Raw genomic sequence first — 19,833 nt, 5'->3', positions numbered from 1 at the left:
AAAACTCTATGGAATAAAAGTTGCTTAAAACCAGTCAATTTATGCATTTCCGGTCTTATCTTGAACGTATGTTTTTTCACCCCCGAGAAGGGGTGACTGTCACCCCGTAAGTAAAAGCAACCAACGGCACAAATTCAACTTTGGAGTGGAGGGTAAGTAGAACCTAAATCCAAATTTTCATGCAATTCGGAGTTGCCCCTGAAAATTACACGGTATCGCCGGATTTCCCGTTCATTTACTGGGCTACTCAAGCAAATAACCTATACCGTACCGAGCTTCCGAGCTGTACCATCTGATTGTGTTATCGATTTGTCTATTTTCAATAAAAACCTTTATTCTTCGCAACAATAACAAGTTTTTTCAAAAGAAATAAAAAATATTGTTTTGAAATATATGGTGATTCCATATAAGTTTGGGTGTGTGTATATATAGAACTTGGTAACTAGAACGTAGAAATAACGTCCATCAAAAATATTGCTGAAAGTATAGACTTGCTAGATTGGCTATTACTGCACCTAGCTCTCTTGGATGGATTTAGCAATAGTAGGATAGCCCAGTAAATGAACGGGAAATTCGGCGATACCGTGTAATTTTCAGGGGCAACTCCGAATTGCATAAAAATTTGGATTTAGGTTCTACTTACCCTCCACTTCAAAGTTGAAATTGTGCCGTTGGTTGCTTTTACTTGGGGGCTGACAGTCACCCCTTCTCGGGGGTGAAAAAACATACGTTCTAGAAAAGACCGGAAATTGATAAATTGACTGATTTTAAGCAACTTTTCTTCTATAAAGTTTTTACTTAAGTCAATACTTTTCGAGTTATTTGCCATTGAAAATGTTTATTTTTCGACAAAAGAACTACGTTTTCAGACGATTTTTCGCAAATAACTCAAAAAGTAAATATTTTATCGAAAAAAATATCCTTAGCAAAAGTGTAGCTTATAAAAAACCCAAAAAAATGGTGTATCATTAAAGTCTATCAATCAAATAAAAACAAAGTTGTAGCTCATGAAAAATACGTTCTTATTCGTCTAATTCCAAATCGAATAATTCAAGGTGAAATCACCGAAAAATTAAGCACTTTTCGGGAAAAACCCATTTAAACTTTTTTAAAGTGTTTATAAAAAGCTTTGTTTTAATTGTTAACAAAAGTTTTAGCATTAAAAATAAGCGAGTTACGCTCAAAATAAAGTTGGCCCTCTTTTTTTTTTGTAAAAAATCATAAAAATCTCGCCGTGTTTAGCTCCCCAAATGAAATTAATCGCTACCGCTTTACAAACAATTTACTTACCTATGTATTTTTTATATGATCTGTTAGTCTCACCGGTTTAAAGTGTTATTTTTTAAAGGTTTATAATTGAGAAAGCTTGAATGGGTCACTAATCACGAGTGTATGAAAATTTTGAACAGTCATATCTTAACCAATTTTTGTCTTACGGAGAAACAAAATAAAACTAGCATATTTACAATAGCAAAACCTACATTTCTTTACTCTTTAAGATTTTTCTTATCACTAATACTTTTTAAGTTATTTTGATAAAATGAAATTTTTCAAAAATTTTTAGAATTTTTTTTTACTATAAAACCAAATGTTTTCAAAAATAAGCACTTCAAACCAATCAAACTTACAGATCATATAAACAATACACATACAGTTAAAATAGATGGTACACCCAAACGATTAATTTCATTTAGGGTGCTAAATAGAAGGAGGTTTTCACGATTTTTTTTTTGCAAAAAAAGGGGCCAACTTTTTTTTAGTGTAACTTGTTTATTTTTTATGCTGTAAACTTTTGTAAAAAAACAAATAATAAGCTTTTTTTTGATACTTTTAAATTGTTAATAAGGTTTTCCCGAAAAACTCTTCTTTCTTCGGTGATTTCGCGTTGAATTATTCGATTTGGAATTAGACGAATAAGAACGTATTTTTCATGAGCTACAACTTTGCTTCTACTTAATTTGTAGACTTTACTGGTACACCATTTTTTTCGTTTTTTATAGGCTACACTTTTGCCAAAAAAATTTTTTTCGATAAAATATTTACTTTTTGAGTTATTTGAGAAAAACGGTCTGAAAACGTAGTTTTTTGTCGAAAAATCAACATTTTAAATCGCGATTAACTCGAAAAGTATTAAATTACGTAAAAAACTTTATAGAATAAAAGGTGCTTAAAATAAGTCAATTTATCCATTTCCGGCCTTATTTTAAAGACCCGTTTTTCACCCCCCGAGAAGGGGTAAATGTCACCCCCCAAGTAAAAGCAACCAACGGCACAAATTCAACTTTGAAGTGGATGGTAATTAGAACCTAAATCCAAATTTTCATGCAATTCGGAGTTGCCCCTGGAAATTACACTAGAAAACGGTCATTTATTGGGCTAGGAGCATAGGCGCAAATCCTGAAAATACTAATAAATATTCTTGAAAAATTTAAACGCAGACTGAAAGATTACAGTATTTCCGAGGGCCGAAAGTCCCTTAGAATAAACAAAAAGTTTTTTTTTGAATGAGATAATTGAAATTAAAAATCACGCTTAATTTTCTCTTCTTTTTTACCCCTGTAACGTATTAAATTAAATTAAATTGAACTAAAACTAAATGATATTAAATTAAACTAATCTACAACAAAGCCGGAAACTCATTTTCGTATGTATTTACAGTATTTTTTTTTTATTTAAAGAGATAAAGTCGCATCCACCCAAAGGTTATTAGCGACATTGCTGTAACATTTGTAATAATATTAAATTTAACATTTATAACAATCAATCATTTTAACAATTAATTAGAATTTGAGAACAATTGAACATTTGTAACAATTAATTAAGTTAAATTTTGTGTAACATATTTATACATTTTAAGTAACCCAATAAATTGTCCGGAACTAAATTTTTGTTGAAGAGTGCTTTCAGGTTATTTGGCAAATTGTAAAACTGTCTTTGATTTACATATTTAGGACAGTCTATCAAGAAGTGCTTTATACTGTCTACTGTATTGCATGTTTCGCATTTTGGAGGTTCACTATTTGAGAAGAGATAGGCGTGAGTATACCTACAGTGTCCAAGTCGTAGACGTGTAATAATAGTTTGGCATCTTCTGCTTCTGACAGTGGACTTCCATGAAAAAATGTCACTTTTGATGGTTCTGAGTTTAGAACTAGAGTCATTCCACTCCCGATTCCACGCACTTAACACTTTATTTTTGAAATAAACTTTTAGATCGCCTGCGACACTCCGACACTCTGTTTCTGATGCGTCACTGTCGATAGCGTTACGCGCACTAGTATCTGCTTCTTCATTCCCTTCTATACCTATATGAGATGGTATCCACAGGAAGTGGATTCTTCTAAAATTGTCTTGAGCTTTCATTAATTCGGCCTTGATCATTTTCTCAATGGGGTGTTTAGGGTATACATTTTGCAGGGCTTTGACTGCGCTGAGAGAGTCAGAAAGGACTAGACAACAAGGGATGTTTTTGATATTTACTTGCTTGGTGGCTTTGAACAAACCAAATAGTTCTGCAGTATAGATGCTGGAATTTAGAGGAAGTTTAAATTGAAGTGTCATTTGGGGTTACCACTGCTGCTCCAACGCCAAGTTCACCTTTGGATGCATCTGTATAAATTTTAATCCACTCATTGTTGTGTTGATCTAGGATTGAATTTAGTTTGACTTTAAAAATAATAGTACTAGTTTCATGTTTATTATATATACTTAACGCTGTATTGACTTTGGGCTGTTCGATAGTCCAAGGTTTACAGTATTTTTGTAATATTTATATATATCCTGCTTAAACAGTTATATTAAAACGCATCTATTCAGTGTACCTACATATAGTTTCCTTTGTTACTGGTAACAACTTACATTACTATGTAACATTGCGTATTAAGCGTTTTCAGTACAGCTTTCTGAGAGCAACTTTTTGTATCATGTATATCCTCTGTAAAAGCTGCAATTACTGAAATTATTGGCGGACGTGTTTCACTTGTACTTTTCCGTAATTGCTTAGCAAAAAAAAAGAAGTTGCGAATAGAGGTGGTCGTAAACTGATTCGGTGATTCAAATTTTATGATACAACCAGAGAAACGATTTTTACAGTTCATTTAGCGAGCAAATTACAAATGGATGAACGATGTTTCTCTAAGATCGTTATTATTACGTCGAAAATCAGAAAATAAAACCCTTTTTTGATAGCTTCGCAATACGCATCACAATATGGTGCGTAAGATTTATTTCATTTGACAACAGTTATTTGTTCATCATTTGTACAAATGCAGATTTAGTTTTTTTACATTTCTACTGTTACTGTTGTTTAACCCGGGAACAGTCGCGCTCACTTCTGTCACGAATCAGTCGCGCGATTAGATTAAATCTAACAATATGAATTTAAATACGAATTTAAAACAAATTTTTATTTTATAACGTTTTTGTTTACCTGTGATGTTAAAAATATCTATTTCTAACAATTTTAAAGCTAATTGGTTCTCCAAAGCAATAAATTCCACAAAAAATATTAAAAAATAACATAAAAATTTAACACAATTAAAAAAAATACCAAGTCATTCCTACAATCTTCCTTGAGGCACTTACGAGTGGACAGTTATGTTGCAAAATGTTTCATCAAGTTATCACGAAAAAGGATAAAATGCTAGATTTTTTGTAACGTCGCGACTCCTCCCGAGTTAATAATACTAATTATTAGTACATACTAGTATTTCTTGTCCATGTTTGAAAAAACGTGTTGTCCAAACATGAACAAGATCATAAAAATGCAAAGAGTTATGGAAAGGCAAATGTTGTACATAAGACTAATGGATAAAAACAGAAACGAGTGGATAAGAGAGAAAACCAAAGTTAGGGATGTTAGACAAGCAGGTGCAAAATTGAAATGGAGATTTGCCGGACACACTATAAGACAAAAAGAAGACCGATGGAACAAAATTCTCATAAATTGGAGACCGTGGGAATATAAACGAAGCAGAGGAAGGCTACAAATCAGATGGGCAGATGATGTCAAGAAGCACGTGGGCTCTAGGTGGATAACTCTAGCGACAGACAGAGAAGAATGGAAAAGGATTGCGGAGACCTTTGTCCAAAGATGGACAGAAGAAGGTTAATTAGATAGATAGATAGATAGATAGATAGATTAGACTCGTATTTCATACATAGAAAGTTTAGTTGTAAGTTTTAAGTTTCATGTATTGATTAGTATGTGAACCATAGGAATCAGAAAAAGGATTTTCTGTGATAAATAAAGGAAAAAGAGAAGGTGGTTTATGAAAACGCGACTGGCTGCAGAACTTTAAAATGCAGAAATTTTAAAAGTAAGTGTCGACACTCAGATATATCACAACAGTTGTATAATAATTACGACAGAGTAATTAAAACGTCTAAAAGCGAATTTTGTTTACGACTAAAATATTTTATAAGGAAAATAGGACATCCTGTGACGTTCTGTAAATGATTAGAAATATCGAAAGAAATAGAAAACAATAAAAGAATTCTACAACTGATGCGGAACTAATACGGCTAAGTTCTCTAATATTTTGGAAGTTAGTTTGTCAGTGACAATTTAAATTGTTGATCTCTTATTTTGGAAAGAATTATTAGTTTAGTGTCAAATAACTTGATTAACGACTTTTTTTATAAACGCAATGACTTTTTTGGAAGTATGTAGTTTCTAGAAAACCATCACAGTATGATTATAAGTGAGTTTGTAAAAATAGAATATACAATTCTTCCAGAAATTAACGCACCACCACCTTAAAAATGGGTAATTTTTGGTGTCTCGAATTTCCTAAACCTGTGTCCGATTTAAGTGATTTTTTTAATATGATATAGGTAACCTTATTTTTTAACAATATCGCTGTAATACTCTTGTTACTAGATAGGTAAATTGTCATTGTATACCGGGTGTACCAACCACATACCCATAAAACTGTACTTTTTTCTCATCATATCGCATCAGGCTGTGTAATATTCTAGCATTTATAAAATAGTGAAATTAAAACCCAACTATAGCCCCATGTTTTCTTAATATTCTCTTTTTTAATTCATTCGCTTATATTGGATAATAAAAAGTTAGGTAATTTAACAACTAGCCATGTTCTTCATCAATAAAAGATGTTTTTAAATAGGTACGGAACATTTTAAGAGATAATTTTAAATGAAAAAGTAATGACAGTTTGCTTCATAAACGTATTCCTGCAAATGCTTCGTTTCCGACATAAGCGGTGTTAAAAGTTTTCTTACAAACTGACGATTTATTTATTGCTCTAACACCGGTTGAGATGTAAAAATGAAATTTGGTGAGTTCTAACCAGAGATATGTAAAGAAAATAGATCAGGCTAGTCATATGCCACTCAATGCATCGGGGTGTAACGCCGATATCAAGTACGGTGGTCTAGCTATCTTTGTCTGTCGTGCGAGTGTGAGCGTATCTACCAAGAGATGGGAATAACGGAACGACAGTGACACACAGGCGGCGGCCATCATATGCTAGAGAGAGAAAGCTAAGCGCCGGTAGAGAGAGATAGATAGACCACCGACCCGAACTGTTCCGCGTTACGCTATTTTTCGAACTGGCCTAATTTATTCTCTTATATCTATGGTTCTAACAGGTAGTTATGTAGCATTTTTGACATACAAATGAGGATTTATTATTCCCCATTGGCGTGCGCATACGGGTAATATGACACGTATGCGCGCCAATGGAGAAAATAAAATTCTAAATTGTATGTTAAAAAATGCGCAATAACTGCCTCTTGAAACTCACCAAATTACATTTTCATATCTCAACTGGATTTAGAGCAATATATAAATCGTCAGCTTGTAAGAAAAATTTCAACACCCCTTATCTCGAAACGAAGCGTTTGGGAACATACTTTTATAAAACAAACTGTCATTATTTTTTCATGCATAATTACCCTTTACAGTTTTCCGTTCTGATTTAAAAACACCCTGTATTGATGAAAAACATGGCTAGTTGTTAAAGTACCTAACTTTTTTTATTATCCAACATAAATGAATTAAAAACAGAATACAGTGGAACCCCGATAAGTCGGCCCCCGATAACCCGGAAGTCCGGCTAACCCGGACCGATTTTCATCAGACAAAAATTTAACAAATAAACAATTTAACAATTTTATCAAATAAAAATGTATGTAGGCCAAATAATATTTGAGAGATAATGTGTATTTGTGTAATTTGAACACATAAGTACAATAGTAAAAATGATTCATGCACACGGCGGCAGCCATAGCAACCGTCTCAGCTTATCGGAAAGAACAGACGCCTGTCTGTATTCCTTTTTCTTTATTTATGTCAAACTGTCTTAGCATTGTTTAAAAAAGACGTGACTATTTAAAAATTCTTTTTTAAAACAATGGTCTTGTCTTTTCTTAAATAACAACATTGTTCCTTGTGACCGTATTGTGTGTAGTACAGCCTATTAATCACTTCCGTTCTGTAATGTAATCGTGCTTCAGATTGTGTTTGCTTTGTCTACGTAATGGTAACAAAACGTAAAAATGTTGTAGTGACAATGGAAAAGAAACTAGAAACATTAGGTAGGATTGATAAAGGCGAATCTTTAAAATAAATTTATTGCAGCATCATAATATGATATTATGCTACCATAGGTCTGGATCCCGCGTATGAAAAAAAAGTTGATTAATAGCAAGCTAAAAATTTATTAATAGCTTAAGGGTGTCTAGTCGGATAAACTTTGATATATGAGAACACTGGAACAGGGGCAGTTTTAATTGTGGAAAAGGTCCTAAATTTGGAACGGTCAGAACACGAAAATGGCACATTTGTTTTGTCCGACAGAACAGACATAAACTCTCCGAACAGAGATTAAACTCTCATGCAAAAATCAGACTGCTATTTATCACCTGTCATAATTACTGTCATTTGACATATTCTACATGTTCCACTCATTAAAACGCCAATTTGGTGATAAATAGCAGTCTGATTTTTGCATGAGAGTTTAATCTCTGTTCGGAGAGTTTAAGTCTGTTCTGTCGGAAAAAATACATGTGCCGTTTTCGTGGTCTGACCGTTCCAAATTTTTAACCTGTTCCACAGTTAAAACTTCCCCTGTTCCAGTGTTCCCATATATTAATGTTTGTCCGACTAGACACCCTTAAGCTAATAACAAATTTTCAGCTTGCTATTTATCAATTTTTTTTTGTACGCAGGATCCAGACCTACCATATTATGGTGTCGGTACATCTCTACAGTATGACTGAGTTTTTTACCAAGAAATGAACAAAACTCTACACTCTATACAACTATACGTAATTTAGATGTGTACTGTGCATATGTGTTTCATGTTTTTGTAATTATAATGGAGGTTATTTATTAATTTTTACTATATTCTCCGGCTAACCCGGATTTTCGATAACCCGGATCGGCCGCGGTCCCGATTAATCCGAGTTATCGAGGTTCCACTGTATTGAGAAAACATCGGGCTATAGTTGGGTTTTAATTTTAGTGTTTTATAAATTCTAGAATATTCCACAGTGTGATGCGAACTTTGAGAAAAGAATACAGTTTTATTGGTAGTTGGTACACCCGGTATACAATGCCGATTTACCTATCTAGCAACAATATTATTACAGCGATATTGTTAAAGAATAAGGCTATAACATATTAAAAAAACACTTAAATCAAACAACAGGTTTAGGAAATTACAGACACTAATGTGGTGGTGCGTTAATTTCTTGGAGAAGTGTAATTATTAATAACTATTGCTGAAAACGCCATCATTTATAGCAGGATTACTTTTATAGATACATATACATACATAGGATATACATATTTTTTGGAGTAATTCAGTAACGGATCTGTTCCAACGGATCACTTGTTCGTTACAACGCATCTTTACACCTAATTAGCATTGAAATTACTTTCGCTTTATGAATATCGGTCCTACATTATAATCACATAATCATTGTGTTGTTATTCTCTAGTCATGAAAGTAACGATAACGGTGTCGATCTGCAGTTATGAACAGTTTTATAGACAACAAATCAAAATCTTTAAATAACCAATTCCAAAGGATGTACCGTAGGATTTAATGTAATAATGTTTTTTGCTAATTAAAATTCAAATGTGTTTAATAAAACTATCTACACCATTCAAATTGAGAAAACTTTAATATTGTAAAAGTTTCTTTCCAAAGTTCAAAAAGTGCACTTCATAAAAAATAACTTGAAAAGAGGAAGGAGTAAATAAATAAAAATTGTACATTAATAATTAAAGAAACTATAATATTTAACGAAAAATAAAAATAGGACCAAATGCTCAATATGTAAGGTCATATGTAAGGTCAACATATCATGAGTAGGGAGCGGATTTATATGCGATCAATTTTGATGAAATATGCGCATATATATGCAGTAAAAAATTACGAAATATGCGCAAGATATGCACAAAAATTCAAAAAATGCGCATTTCGAGAAACCACAAATTTTCTGTTCTATTCTATTCTATTCTACGGGATTCTTTTATAGGGGGGGGGGGCGGCAATCTTATTTATTATCTTTCAAATAAAATCGTTATTTTTTATACAATGCAATATATTCACATTTTTTACCAAAACTGATACCAATAGTTACCTACTTAAAATAAAACAACAATATCACTATATATATCTTCGATTATAATTCACTACAATGTGTTTTTCCAAATTTTTCACGAGGAAACATTTTCTTTGATCAGATAAAATATTTTTATAACTTGAAAAACTCCTTTCAATATCAACAGAAGTAATTGGGGCGCATTAAAATAACTTGTTAAAGACGAAAATTCTGCACCGAAATCAATTTCAAAATTTCCATTAAAAATGTCGCATATATGTCCTCCAAAGTTTTAAATCCGTTTAAAGAAGGGATCTGATCTAAAGCATGAATATTTCAATTTCCGTTAGAAAATCGTAAATCTATGGTTAAATGTGTAAATTCTCTTAACAATAGGGGATTTAAAAGAATCACCAGAATTATAGGTACCTACTAAATTGGGATACAAATTGTACTAAATATAATAAAAGTAAATAAAATTCGGATTTCCCGGTAAACTATCCTTTATCATTTTAACATCCTACAATCATTTTATAACGGCGTTCTATAAGCACTATAAGTACTATGTGTAAAGATCGGGTATTTTCTAAGAAAAAATGAAAAGGCAGTGAATGAACCGTCTCTCTTCAGGTAGTTCTCGAATTAATAGATACGACAGCCTGTGCGGGGAAATATTTTGTGTCGAATTAAAAAATTAATTTTTTTTTGACTTAAATGTTTTTAAATATGCACAAAATATGCATGTTTCTTTAAAAATATGCAAAATTTAGTAAAGTGCTCAAATATGCGAAATATGCATGCAATATGCATTTAGCATAAAATCCGCTCCCTAATCATGAGTCTTTTCTGAATGTCTAGACCGATTCAACGCAACACTATTTGTCCAATAATTTCGTGGCATGAAATTAGGTCTAAAAAAACTCCTTTTACAGACCATAAAAGTTTTATGGTCTGAAAAAGGAAATATGGAGCTTTATAACAGCTACTAGAACCAAAACAGATAGAAAATGATACATGGATCCGGAAACACCAGAAATTAACACAAATGAAGAAGTTGATATAAGTACACAGAAAGTTGAAAAACACCTGAAAAGCTGAAGAACAGAAAAGCTGCAGATAAAGATGGAATACCAAATTAATTACTGAAATATTTTAGAGCATCACTACGGAACAACCTTAGTTAACAAAATTATAAACCAGAATAAATTACTGTCAGAATAGAGTACGAGAGAACTAATTCTACTTTTCAAAAAGAAGATAAGAAACATTCAGAAAATTACAGAGGGGTCAACTCGTTAAATACGACCCTAAAACAACAAGAATTAATGAATCAGAGAATAAGTTTACCAAATAAAAAACAGAGTTTTAGTACTGGAAGATCGTGTACTGATGCAACATTCGTCATAAAACAAGTTACTGAAAAATCACTAGAGTATTATAGACCAGCATTTCTATGTCTGATTGTCCTTGAAGAAAGCATTTGACCAAGTAAGACCCAAATATCCTTCTTTTTTTTTGATAATAGAGAAGTTCCCCTAGATATCATAAAAACTAGTGAAAACATATCAAAACAACAAAATGGAAGTCAGAATAGATAAGCAACTTACAGAACCAATAGACTTTGCAGCGGAATAAGGCTCATTGAACCCTATGCTCCTCAATTTAATCATGAATGAAATCATCAAAATCATCAACATAGGAAAATGATACAGAATGGGAAACAAAATAGTAAAAATACTCTGTTACGCAGACGACGCAGTACTAATAGCCCAAGATGAAGATAGTCTGCAAAGATTATTCCAGAGTTTTAACGGAAGAGCAAAAGAAAAGATACAGCCACAACACAAAGACTGCTAGGAACGGCACAAATGAGAGTATTGAGAAGAAATACAGGAAATACACTAAGAGATCGAAAGAGAAGTGAAGATGTTAGAAGAAAATGTAACGTACAGTGTATAAACGAATGAACCCTAAATACGAAAAAAAAAAAGAGTAGAATAATTCACCAAATGGTAGAAGAAATATCTGCCAACCGCGCAGAAGGTGGAGCAACAACCTTCCATAGAGGTATCAATCCGCCAATGAACAAGTAGAATTGCTTTTAAGAGGAAAAAGTAGAAGAAGAAGAAATGAATCTGAATGAAAATGAAATGATCATTTTTATAGAAAGTTGATTTCTAAATTAACCACAAAATATAATTTTAGAGTCTTCTTCTTAAATAACAATTTAACTTACGAACGATAAAACTAATTATATGACTCTTATTAACTTGATTAAAAACTAATTTTCTTACCCTTTAACACAGTGTGCTGCTGTTAAGACGTATCTGTCATTGATTAGCATACCGCCACAATAAAACCTGTTGAAGTATGACAAACGAGCCATCCAGGGAAACTCATTTTCATGAGTAGGTCTTCCACCAACTATTCTACTATCTTCATTCTTCTCCCCACAAGCTAAAAACGAGATATTTCTGTGTAAAATAATGTATTTTACTAGTAATAATAATTACTCTTTTGCATATAATGCAGAAAATTATGGAATAATTATGGAAATATCATGGAACACAGAATGAAAGTTTTCAAAGCAGTTTATAGAATAATTGAGGCGCTCAGAGCAACAGTGGCCTAACCCACAAATTGAACATTTTTGATTAATATATCAATAAAAGCAGCAACATTAAATCTACGAATTAACAAGGGTCTACACAACCTACCTACCTACCTCTATATTTGGCTAAATGGCGCTGCATAATTTATAGCGCCATCCCATAAGCATAATGTAAATACGAATGTAAAGATTGCATTTATCTCAAAACTTCGTTTTCGAGGTTAGGCCCCTGTTGCTCTGAGCGCCTCAATTGTTCTGAATTTCGGCAGTGAATCATGTGTACTAACGCAAAGACAAAAGAGCAAGATAGCTGAGTTGGTGGGATCATTTACACTGGATAAAAGATACCGTAACAGTGAAAAGAACCAGTTTGAGAAGCAAAAATATTGAAAAACGAAAAAAGGGAAAGACCAAATCAGACGTGGGATGAAGTTATCTGGAAAGTATTGGAGAGAAGAGGAGTGACATGGACAGAGGAAAAGATGTTAACAAGAAACTGTAAGGAATGGAAGAAAATTAAGAATAAAATCAAATCATACACCATTAATGGTAGAAAGGTTTTATATAGTACGCGTATAGAAACGGTTAAGTTTAGAACGCGTAAACAGGTCATATTGGCATCCGAATCGATAGGGGTACTTTAAAAGTATTTAGATAAAGAAAAGCACTCTTTCCTCTTTCCTGGAGATAATCGAACCAATATTAAGCAACGTGTGAGGATAATTCAGCAAGCGAATATAATATCTAACAAATGCAGATTCAAATAATTTATAAGGGTTTCCTCCTGCTAAACGGAAAGCAACTGTGATAGACTCTCAGACTTCGACAAGGACATCATTAGACATACAATTTACTATTTTTATTAGAGTGAAGGTTGTGGTATATTATTGAAACTTTTGCAGAAAACGATTGAAGAGACGTACGAGTGGACTGGAACTGTAAGGTTTACAAGATTTGGGATTTAAATGAAAAAAAAAAAAGGAAGATAATCAACATTTACTAATAGGTAACTTGCATAAAATTTTAAATTCGAAAGAAATGCTATAAATCACAACAGATCATAATTTAAAATATAATATTTATATCAAAGAAAAAAGTTGTTTTGTCTTTCATTTGGCCCCTAAAGACAATTAAAATCTACAGAAAATTCAAAATATAGCAGCCAGTCCAAAACGCGCCCTCATTGGTGGCGACGTCATATCAATATATTATTTGAGATCCGCGCCAATAACTCATTATGTATGATATTCGTTTACTTCATTTATTCGTTTACTGATCATTTTATGGTGTACCTCAGTTTTATAACTCTTTAGATAGTTGCTGTAAACTATATATTTCGTAATATTTGAGTGTTTTTGTTAAGACAATTTTTTTGTAAAATGATGGAAGAGGATTTTTCTAAATAGGGGAGCGCATATAGATTTTCACTTCGGAAAAAAAGATAAAACTTTCTGTAGTTTCATTAAGAAATGTTTAATAAACAACATATCAAAAAGTTCTACTCGAGAAGTGGGTGCTTCATTTTTTATTAAACAAATGAACTACGAAATTAGATGTTTTTTTAAATAATTCCGAAAATATACATTTTAGAAAAAACTGACTTGACCATTGAAAAATTCAGAAAATATTACAAAAAAAAACCTTATAAAAAGAATTTTCTAAAATTAAATCTGTATCTTCTATATTTTCTTATTTATAACGCTAAAGTCACCCTTCTCACAAACATTGGCGCACTGTAAACTAGCGTACGGCGAAATGCACGGTTGAGGTATTTAATATAATTCTTTACCTAATGGATCAAATGAAATTTTAAAAATTGAACATGAAAGAAAAATAATTAAGCTATCTTATGGTTATACCAAAAATAAATAAAATTGGACATAAGTACGGTGTGGGCGAAAATTGAGTCTTACATGAATTTTGTTTAAAAATGATTTAAACATGTGTAACTAATACAATTTTTCCTATAAAACTCTCAATTTTGCACAACCTGCCTTTCAAGCATCTTGCTAAATGATGTTTCATTAAAAAAACATCTCAAAAATTTAATTCAAATAATATGACGTCTCAAAAAAATTTTTGAAATCTTCGTAGTTTTATAGAATTACCACCATTTTAAGACGGTATTACTCAAGTTTGAACAGATCTATTACAGTTTTATTAGTGTTTTTTAAAGCTTTGGATACAATCTTTCAATTGCACTAAACTATTTTACTTTAGAAATGAAATAAACTATTTCTTTGTGAGAAAATTAAGAAGGACAAGAAAAATGTAATACAAAAATCGAAAATTACCAGCTAAAAAATGTTTATACAAAGTGATCAACACTTTTTCCTGTAAAACTTACCTAAAATACATTTAATAATAAGCTTCAACAATAATAAATGTTCAGCAAAAATTTTTTTTTAGCTCTTATACAGTATGTCTGCGTAACTTGGAACCTATTGATAACTTTTTTATTATCAGTTTTACGAAAAAAAGTTATTCTTTATAAAATACGTATATAATCTAAGTTGCAAACATCAAATATTAAATTTAATTAATTTTATACGAGGTATGTCAAAAAATATGAATTTCACTCAGGAGTAAATTTCCTTTACATTTCACAATATCGAAAATTATTGTTATTAAGAAAAGTTGTTTGGAATTAAAAAATTTGTTTTAGTGTTCAATTGCATCCTTCTAATTAAAATATTGTGAATAATAAAGGCACTTAAGAAAAATTCATATTTTTTACATACCTCGTATAACATAAAAAAAGTTTGATATATGATGGTTGTATCTTATATTTTAGACCAGGGAGAGCATTTTATGAGGAATAACTTTTTTTCGTTAAAGTGATAATAAAATAGTTATCATAATTGTAATAAAATGATGATGAGTATCCGTAATTTGAGAAAAAATTGAATTTTTTTTTTTCGATTAGAATGATGTAATTGTATATTTAAACATAGTTTTTCTACGAGCGTGAAAAATGTCTACTTTCGCGCACGCATTTTAGTTTAGAAAGTTTCACTTTTCCGCACGCGTGTTACTTTTCCGCACGCGGTTTTTACTTTTCCGCACGCGTGTTAATTTAGATATGTTAATATGGCCTTAAAGTAATTATAATACATGCAATAAACTAATATTTAGATATTATTTACCAATTTATTTCAAATATATGTTATTGTGTTCCTGTTTTAATGAAATTAACGCGACAATTCGATGAAATAAAATTATTTTGACATAATATTCGAAAGTCAAATCGGTAGACAATAACAGTCGTTTTGAATCATCGTCATGGAAACCAAGATCGTCGTCATGCTAACTAATTATACTGAAAATTTGGTTTTGACAATCTTGTCAAAGAATTAATTTGTGTATGTATTTTCATATTAATTAAATTAATTGATTAAGATTTGGTAATTTTTTAAAGACTCTTAGAAAAAATATTGTTCCTAACTCTTGCAGAAAGTCTCTTTTCCGCACTCGACTGCTTGCCGAACTCCCGCTTCGCGTCGTTCGGCAAACTGCAGTCGCGTGCGGAAAAGAATGACTTTCTGCACTTGTTAGGAAAATAACTATTTTAATTTCAAACAACTTTATCATTTTTTGATATTCTGGAATATAAAGGTACTTTACTCTTTAACGAAATTCATATTTTTGACATAACTCGTATAAAATTGATAAAATTTGATATCTGATGGTCAAGTTTTAGATTTTTGACTATCCTGACTATCCAAGAATAACTTTTTTTGGTAAAATTGATAATAAAAAAGATTTCCATGTGGTTCCTAGCTACGCAGACATACTGTATAAGAGCTTCTGTATAAGAATTTTCAAATTTTAATGCCATATTCGGATTCAGCATAATCAAAAACAAAATAGAAACATATTTGATCAAAGTAAAATGAAGAATTTAACGATATTTTTAAAATTATTTTTACAAAACCATTATTGTTATTGTTTAAACAATTAATAAACAATTAGCGGCCAAATCTGCGAGTAGAACATTTTACTTTAACAAGTATATAAACTAAAAAAAAAAGTTTTAGAAAAATATAAGTTTGTTTGAATTTTTCCGAAACAATGCATATTTTCTTTCTAATTGCACTCCCCTAAAAGGGCAGTATGATAACCTACCCATTATAAGCATAAGTCTTTATTATCATGTAGTTTATTTTATAGTAAAAACAGTTCCAGAAAAATATTGTATAGGTAAATATCATTCAATCTGTGATTCACACCTATCAAAATATATCAAAAGTTATATTTTCTTTTTGTTTAAAATACACTTCATTTATAAAAAAACTATTGCAGACAACAGATATTAAATACTTACATTAAAAAAATGATCTCACAATATGAGGAGTTTGAGAATGAACTAAAAAAGTTCTTTCAGTATGAACTTTAAATGCCGTTTCTTATGGACTGGAAATCTAATAAATATTTTATTGGGGGTTTTAATGGTTGAACTTTAATATAATGGTAATAAAACAACACTTGTAGTATTTACTTTGATTTTCCATAGTAAAGACACACACTTAAATACTATCTGTTCAAAAATTGTATTAAAGTCCTAAGTAAACAGAGTGATATACATATAATTTTACATGAGATATGAGAACTGTTATTACAGAATATTATGATATAACGTTACAAGGGTTCGCGCGCTTTTTCGATCGTTTGAAATGATTTAAATACACAGAATATTTTAAATTATTTGTACTTCTAAGTTGATTATTATGTAATAAAACAAATATATCGTCGGTATACAACGAAAACCAGATAAATGTCGAAATACCGAAATCGAGAAAAAATGATTTTAAAGTTTAGTGCTTTATTTTGAATTAAGCTTACCAGTTGTGTTTGATATTCGATATGCTAGTGAAAGATGCATATATCAGAAATAATATTCTATCATTAGTTTGAAATAGTTAAGAGACCTAGCTGATTAAACCTAAATTTAAGATCGAGGTGCGATCGCTTACCTGGTTTTACCTGTAAATCAAAATAAATCACACTGTATTAAAGACACTTATCACCTTTTTACTGAATATGGTAGATATACAGAAGTAGAAATATATTTTTGTCCGGCAAATATATATGTGAGCTTAGTTGGTTTTACATGTAACAGAACTTTGATTTTATCAAGGAAGTAAGTAGCGATATATTGTTTTATTTGAAAATGAAAAGTTGGTTAGGTGTAACTTATTTGTTTATTAGGTACACAAATTGCCTGCTGAATGGCAAGTCGTATCATTTATTGGGTTTTACCTGTATGTAGAGCGTAAAAAGCTGAGAATTTTGGTATACTTAACTCAATATTTTAAAATTTGTCATTTATCTGGTTTTCGCAGTATACCGACGATATGTGTAAGTTCTCTATTGAACCGAATGACACTCGCGCTGTTATCATAAAAACAACGACACAAACAATCTCTTTATCAATATAAATTTGACAAGTTACTGCAAGAAGTAGGACATATTATTTACTTAAAAGTTCCAACATATCATAGAGGCTTAAACCCTATCTATAGAAATGGCAAGTAAAAACGGAATTGTAAAATAAGATGTTAATTTTACGTCGGGCTGTAAAAGGCTGTAGAATTGGAATGTTTCAAAGTATGTAACTGTAGGTAACATGATAAAATAAACACATAAATATTTGCTGGCTTTTTTGTTATCTCAAGACCATATTTAACTTACTACATTGACACGGAGATGAAGGTGTGTCATGTCTTGGAGGAGGCCGATTTCCAAAATTTCCAAATTTTGGTCCAAATATCTTTTTTAACCCTGTTACATCTGTTGGTATCTAAAACAAAATGACATTTTAAATTGATATTTACTTTCGATTTCAAGATTGGAAATGGATACTTTGACCAGATCGACAATGGTTTTGAAGTTATTCAAAAATTTAATTAACAATTTCTAAGCTTACATTCAAATTTTCAAAAACTATTTCCAATCTTGCATTTGTTGCTAATTATCAGTAGGCATTAATGAATAAAGTAAAATATATAAATGATAATAAAAATACATACATAGATTACAAGAAGCTGAACTTGATGAGTAACTATAATTAAGTGCCTAATAAAGAACATATGTAGCTCAGACTGCAGGCATTTAAAACGCGTATAGTTGATCCAACACAACTAGTTTTGTCAAGGAATACATTGGCAGAAATTACTGGCGCAATGACATCTAGAAGAAATGAAAAAATAACCACGAATAATATACAAATAGCTAAATAATAAAACACACAAAGGTAAAGAAAACTATAGATAAAGCAAAATATAAATAAATAAAGCACTCGTTAATTTTACAATAGAAGTATTAAAAGCCAAAAACCAAAGTTGAAACGACAAATGCCAGGATCTAAACACATAGGTATGGAAACATCCATAAACTACGTTGTTGAAAAGAGGGAGGGGGACTTTGCCCATTACGACGTTATACGACAGGGGGGAGGGGGCCATGAGTGCAAATCCGACGTCGTTTGAAGTTCACGAATATAAAAAATATATCCTATTTCAGAGTTAAAAAAATTAATATATTATTTTTATCGCAAACTTTTTATTTTGTTTTATCACTCACAGCCTTAAGGCTATGGGTACATAATTCACAAATATTTTACGGCTATCCCTACTTTTTCTGTCTTTACACGGCAAATTACGTGTAGTAAAATTCTCACTGGTATGGAAACTTCAGATTTAAACATTAGGTTGACAGTGCCATTGTCATTAGAAAGGTAGAGATGGCTATTTCGGTTTCGTTCAGTTTTTGAATGTTCTTGGATAACCTTTACTTGTATAAATGATAGGATTATTTTTTCACTAATTATGTATTCAGTGGTTATCATTATTTATATATTATACAAATAGTCGAAAAAGAAAAAAAATTATTAGCGGAAACAGAAGACCAACTTAAGATATGGATGAAGATATTATCAGAAGAAAGTCACAGGCTGTTAAAGTCATTCTTCAGAGTTCCCAAAGCTTCATATACCTGGGCAGAGAGCTAAATACTCAACTAGACCACTGAAAAGAAATCATAAGACGCATTGAAATAGCAAGGTCTGGTTTCATGAACATGCGTAAAATGCTCTGTAACCCCAAGCTATCAGTCACAATAAGATTGAGAACACTAAAGTGTTATGTGTGAATGTGTGGTCTCTATTACTATATGGTTGCGAGACCTGAACATTAAAACAGTATGACGTTAACAAATTGAATTTATTCGAAATGTGGATGAACCGCCGAATGTTAAGAATAAGCTGGGCCAGCAGAACCACGAATGAAAAATTACTGAAAATAAACACACGTCCTCATCTGGTCAATACTATCAAAATTAGATAGACGTCATATCTAGGACACATAATGCGCCATAGGGAATTTGAGCAGCTCCAGGTAATATTAAATGGCAAGATCGAAGGTAAAAGGGGTTAAAGAAGAAAGAAAAAATCTTGGCTCCGAAACATCGGAGATTAGACCCACACAACAGGAAATGACTTAATTCATCAAGCCCAGAATAGAGAGAAATTTGCCATATTGACCGCCAACTTCAATAAAGAAGTCACTTCGGAAAAGGAGCCGAAAATATCATTTTATTATTTTTCTTCGAGAAAAAAAGCGGTAAAACTCTCCGTAAAAAGCGAA

At 31.4% G+C, this 19,833-nt stretch overlaps 1 protein-coding gene across 1 annotated transcript in view; it reads right to left on the bottom strand.

Annotated features, from left to right (window-relative positions):
• LOC114332163 (venom protease-like) overlaps positions 1–19,833 on the bottom strand; it is a 73,281-nt gene that overhangs the window by 35,827 nt on the left and 17,621 nt on the right. The window contains exons 2-3 of the mRNA XM_028281902.2: positions 17,882–17,990; positions 11,874–12,036 (exon numbers count right to left, since the gene is read on the bottom strand). Coding sequence (XP_028137703.1) covers positions 11,874–12,036; positions 17,882–17,990 — 272 coding nt within the window. The remainder of the gene's footprint in view (positions 1–11,873; positions 12,037–17,881; positions 17,991–19,833) is intronic.

This window comes from Diabrotica virgifera, chromosome 1 (assembly GCF_917563875.1).
Source record: "Diabrotica virgifera virgifera chromosome 1, PGI_DIABVI_V3a".
Lineage (NCBI taxonomy): Eukaryota > Metazoa > Arthropoda > Insecta > Coleoptera > Chrysomelidae > Diabrotica > Diabrotica virgifera.
This window is presented reverse-complemented; position numbering and strand designations above follow the sequence as displayed.